Source organism: Cebidichthys violaceus, unplaced genomic scaffold (assembly GCF_023349555.1).
Source record: "Cebidichthys violaceus isolate CVI_PGR_0920_01 unplaced genomic scaffold, fCebVio1.0.p SCAF_1, whole genome shotgun sequence".
NCBI lineage: Eukaryota > Metazoa > Chordata > Actinopteri > Perciformes > Stichaeidae > Cebidichthys > Cebidichthys violaceus.
Window position 1 is genome coordinate 1330217 of NW_027176262.1, and position 5000 is coordinate 1335216.

Here is a 5000-nt window from a genome sequence, read left to right on the forward strand (position 1 = left end):
AAGGGCGGTAAGTCGGGGCGTAGGTCAGGGGCGGTAAGTCAAGGGCGGTAAGTCAGGGGCGTAGGTCAGGGGCGGTAAGTCAAGGGTGGTAAGTCGGGGCGTAGGTCAGGGGCGGTAAGTCAAGGGTGGTAAGTCGGGGCGTAGGTCAGGGGCGGTAAGTCAAGGGCGGTAAGTCAGGGGCGATAAGTCAAGGGCGGTAAGTCAGGGGCGGTAAGTCAGGGGCGTAGGTCAGGGGCGTAGGTCAGGGGCGGTAAGTCAAGGGCGGTAAGTCAAGGGCGGTAAGTCAGGGGCGTAGGTCAGGGGCGGTAAGTCAGGGGCGGTAAGTCAAGGGCGTAGGTCAGGGGCGGTAAGTCAAGGGCGGTAAGTCGGGGCGGTAAGTCAGGGGCGGTAAGTCAGGGGCGGTAAGTCGGGGCGTAGGTCAGGGGCGGTAAGTCAAGGGCGGTAAGTCAGGGGCGGTAAGTCAAGGGCGGTAAGTCAGGGGCGGTAAGTCAGGGGCGGTAAGTCAGGGGCGTAGGTCAGGGGCGGTAAGTCAAGGGTGGTAAGTCGGGGCGTAGGTCAGGGGCGGTAAGTCAAGGGCGGTAAGTCAGGGGCGGTAAGTCAAGGGCGGTAAGTCAGGGGCGGTAAGTCAGGGGCGTAGGTCAGGGGCGTAGGTCAAGGGCGGTAAGTCAAGGGCGGTAAGTCAGGGGCGTAGGTCAGGGGCGGTAAGTCAGGGGCGGTAAGTCAAGGGCGTAGGTCAGGGGCGGTAAGTCAAGGGCGGTAAGTCGGGGCGGTAAGTCAAGGGCGGTAAGTCGGGGCGTAGGTCAGGGGCGGTAAGTCAAGGGCGGTAAGTCGGGGCGTAGGTCAGGGGCGGTAAGTCAAGGGCGGTAAGTCAGGGGCGTAGGTCAGGGGCGGTAAGTCAAGGGTGGTAAGTCGGGGCGTAGGTCAGGGGCGGTAAGTCAAGGGTGGTAAGTCGGGGGCGGTAAGTCAGGGGCGTAGGTCAGGGGCGTAGGTCAGGGGCGGTAAGTCAAGGGCGGTAAGTCAAGGGCGGTAAGTCAGGGGCGTAGGTCAGGGGCGGTAAGTCAGGGGCGGTAAGTCAAGGGCGTAGGTCAGGGGCGGTAAGTCAAGGGCGGTAAGTCGGGGCGGTAAGTCAGGGGCGGTAAGTCAGGGGCGGTAAGTCGGGGCGTAGGTCAGGGGCGGTAAGTCAAGGGCGGTAAGTCAGGGGCGGTAAGTCAGGGGCGGTAAGTCAAGGGCGGTAAGTCAGGGGCGGTAAGTCAGGGGCGGTAAGTCAGGGGCGGTAAGTCAGGGGCGGTAAGTCAGGGGCGTAGGTCAGGGGCGGTAAGTCAAGGGCGGTAAGTCGGGGCGTAGGTCAGGGGCGGTAAGTCAAGGGCGGTAAGTCAGGGGCGGTAAGTCAAGGGCGGTAAGTCAGGGGCGGTAAGTCAGGGGCGTAGGTCAGGGGCGGTAAGTCAAGGGCGTAGGTCAGGGGCGGTAAGTCAAGGGCGGTAAGTCAAGGGCGGTAAGTCAGGGGCGGTAAGTCAGGGGCGGTAAGTCAAGGGCGTAGGTCAGGGGCGGTAAGTCAAGGGCGGTAAGTCAAGGGCGGTAAGTCAGGGGCGGTAAGTCAAGGGCGGTAAGTCAAGGGCGGTAAGTCAGGGGCGGTAAGTCAGGGGCGGTAAGTCAAGGGCGGTAAGTCAGGGGCGGTAAGTCGGGGCGTAGGTCAGGGGCGGTAAGTCAGGGGCGTAGGTCAGGGGCGGTAAGTCAAGGGCGGTAAGTCGGGGCGTAGGTCAGGGGCGGTAAGTCAAGGGCGGTAAGTCAGGGGCGGTAAGTCAAGGGCGGTAAGTCAGGGGCGGTAAGTCAAGGGCGGTAAGTCAAGGGCGGTAAGTCAGGGGCGGTAAGTCAAGGGCGGTAAGTCAGGGGCGGTAAGTCAGGGGCGGTAAGTCGGGGCGTAGGTCAGGGGCGGTAAGTCAGGGGCGTAGGTCAGGGGCGGTAAGTCAAGGGCGGTAAGTCGGGGCGTAGGTCAGGGGCGGTAAGTCAAGGGCGGTAAGTCAGGGGCGGTAAGTCAAGGGCGGTAAGTCAGGGGCGGTAAGTCAGGGGCGTAGGTCAGGGGCGGTAAGTCAAGGGCGTAGGTCAGGGGCGGTAAGTCAAGGGCGGTAAGTCAAGGGCGGTAAGTCAAGGGCGGTAAGTCAAGGGCGGTAAGTCAGGGGCGGTAAGTCAAGGGCGTAGGTCAGGGGCGGTAAGTCAAGGGCGGTAAGTCAGGGGCGGTAAGTCAAGGGCGGTAAGTCAAGGGCGGTAAGTCAGGGGCGGTAAGTCAGGGGCGGTAAGTCAAGGGCGGTAAGTCAGGGGCGGTAAGTCGGGGCGTAGGTCAGGGGCGGTAAGTCAGGGGCGTAGGTCAGGGGCGGTAAGTCAAGGGCGGTAAGTCGGGGCGTAGGTCAGGGGCGGTAAGTCAAGGGCGGTAAGTCAGGGGCGGTAAGTCAAGGGCGGTAAGTCAGGGGCGGTAAGTCAAGGGCGGTAAGTCAGGGGCGGTAAGTCAAGGGCGTAGGTCAGGGGCGGTAAGTCAAGGGCGGTAAGTCAAGGGCGGTAAGTCAGGGGCGGTAGGTCAAGGGCGGTAAGTCAGGGGCGGTAAGTCAAGGGCGGTAAGTCAGGGGCGTAGGTCAGGGGCGGTAAGTCAGGGGCGGTAAGTCAGGGGCGTAGGTCAGGGGCGGTAAGTCAGGGGCGGTAAGTCAAAGGCGGTAAGTCAGGGGCGGTAAGTCATGGGCGGCGTAAGTCATACTTGTGGTGCATCAGGTGTCAGTGATGTTTACCTGTTTCCTCTCTGAAGACATCCAGGATGTATACGGTGCCGCTGTATGACGACCTGGTTGCCGGGGTGATGAAGTGTGTTGCCGTGGAGATTTTCAACCACACTCAGCGCCGCCTGCATCCGAACCTCAGACGGACGTTACAACAGATCCTCTTCCAGACCGGCCCCGCCTCGACCAATCAGAACGGCCCCGCTCTGTCCATCGTACCCCCCTCCCCCTCCCACTCCCCCTTCACACAGCCGCAGCCCGCCGCCACGGCAACCGCCTCCACCGCTGCAGGGACGACCGCCGCCGTCGCTCTGAGAGACGTCAACGTCTCGGCCTGAAGTCTGAACACTTTGATGAAGAAAAGTCTGAAGTTTACTGCACGAGGAGAGGGGGAGGGGCTCCGCACTGCTGCTTTGTGACAATCATGTGACTGATCATGTGACTGTTTGTGTGATGTCATCAGTCTGGAGGCTCATTTCTGAAGAGAGACGTTTGAACTCAAATCTTTCATCTTTCATCCGTTAACAGTAAAACTTTATTGATTTTTTTTTTACCATTTGGTCGACAAACTGTCAGAAGTGACTTGAACATTAAAAGAGATCAGTGAGGTTAAACTGAGCTGAGATCAGTTTAACTTCTCTGACACAAGCCGGCCTCCTGAACTTCAGGTGTCCGACTCACCTGTGGCTCAGGTGGAGGAACGATGCATTCACCGCCTCGCTGTCGTTAAATAATTTAACAACACGCAGCTGAAACAAAACGAGTGGTTTAACTTCTACCTCCTGATTGTGACGCTAACGAGCCTGCAGACCCCGACTCGGGGCTCCACGCCGCATCGTGTCACGTGACTCATCAGTAAACCTGAAAACCAGCAGACTTCACCTGAGTGGCCTTAACGCTGCGTTCACTGACACGTTCAGTTTATCGTTGTTCATGTTTTTACCTTCAGCAGCAATAAAGACTCGATCACTGCGATCACATTCTGATCAGTAAAGAAATCCAGATTTTATTTATAAATATATTTTGGCACAAAAATGACTTGAAGCTGGAATGTCCCACTGTTCACAGCTGTCAGTGAACGCCTCTTCTTCTTGTAATGAATGTTGGACGACAAATAAACTCTTTGAACTCTTTGATTTTGTGGCGGGTTCTTCAGATCCAAACCTTTATTTTGAAAGGTTCTAATATTTTACATTAAAATGTCTGATTTTAAGTTACAGTGACGAATCAATTCGCTGTTCAATTCAATAACAAACGTAAACATTAAGTCGTATTTTTCACAATAAAAAACTTTTCTTGAATGTGCTGGAAAATCTGTGAGGCTGCCTTCAAAATAAAAGCGTATAAAACGCTGAATCATAAATGAAGAAATTGAAGATTCTCTGTGAAACAGATGTTTTATATTTAAAGTATCAGATTATAATTTAATAAAATATATAAAGAAGCTTCTTCTGATCAATGTTAATACTGTAGCAGAGGGTTGTGTTGCTCTATACTTTATAATAGTTATAAAACAATAAACCACTTTGTCCTCTTTTAAACACTCCACACTCCTTCCGTTTTATCCTTCACAATAAAAGCCCCAGACACACACACTGAAACACTGCTTCCTGGAGAGCTCTTAAAGTAACAACGTAATAGTTAATATTAATTATTATTAATAATAAATAACAGATGATCAATATATTGATCGATTTATCTCCTGATCCATCAACAAATGAACCTGTCGCATTTTATTCTGAAGAGCTCAACCGGAAGTGTGGTATTACTGCTGCTTCCGGAGGAGACAGATCGTCAGAGACCTGCAGCAGCTGGACCAACACATCTGGACCAGAACAGACCGGAGACCTGCGGGACGGACGGACGGACGGACGGACGGACAGACAGACAGACAGACAGACAGACAGACAGACAGACAGACAGACAGAGAGGCTCCTGTCTCCCTCTCAGCATCCCCCCCCTGTCTCTCAGTGCCGTGCCGTTCCGGGCTCCATGGGGGACAGCATGGAGGAGACCCGAGTCATCTTCCACCTGGAGGACCAGGAGACCCCCTACTTGATCCGGATCAACGTGCCCGCGCAGCGCGTCACCCTGGCGGACTTCAAACACGTCCTCAACAAACCGAACATGAGATTCTTCTTCAAGTCCGTGGACGACGAGATCGGGTGAGTCACGTGACCGGTATCGATGACGAGGCGTGACGTCACTGATAGTGTTTTTGTTGTTGTTTGTATATAA

General features: G+C 55.2%; 2 protein-coding genes across 3 annotated transcripts in view; both read left to right on the top strand.

Annotated features, from left to right (window-relative positions):
* Positions 1-3898, top strand: part of rnpepl1 (arginyl aminopeptidase like 1) — a 10537-nt gene extending 6639 nt beyond the window's left edge. Inside the window, exon 11 of the mRNA XM_068705271.1 lies at positions 2792-3898. Within this exon, the coding sequence (XP_068561372.1) occupies positions 2792-3100 (309 nt within the window). The 3' untranslated portion in view covers positions 3101-3898. The remainder of the gene's footprint in view (positions 1-2791) is intronic.
* A 651-nt stretch (positions 3899-4549) lies between these two features.
* Positions 4550-5000, top strand: part of LOC137868482 (segment polarity protein dishevelled homolog DVL-3) — a 13404-nt gene continuing 12953 nt past the window's right edge. For both annotated transcript variants that reach the window (XM_068705284.1, XM_068705291.1), the window contains exon 1: positions 4550-4927. In XM_068705284.1, the coding sequence (XP_068561385.1) occupies positions 4755-4927 (173 nt within the window). In that variant the 5' untranslated portion in view covers positions 4550-4754. The remainder of the gene's footprint in view (positions 4928-5000) is intronic.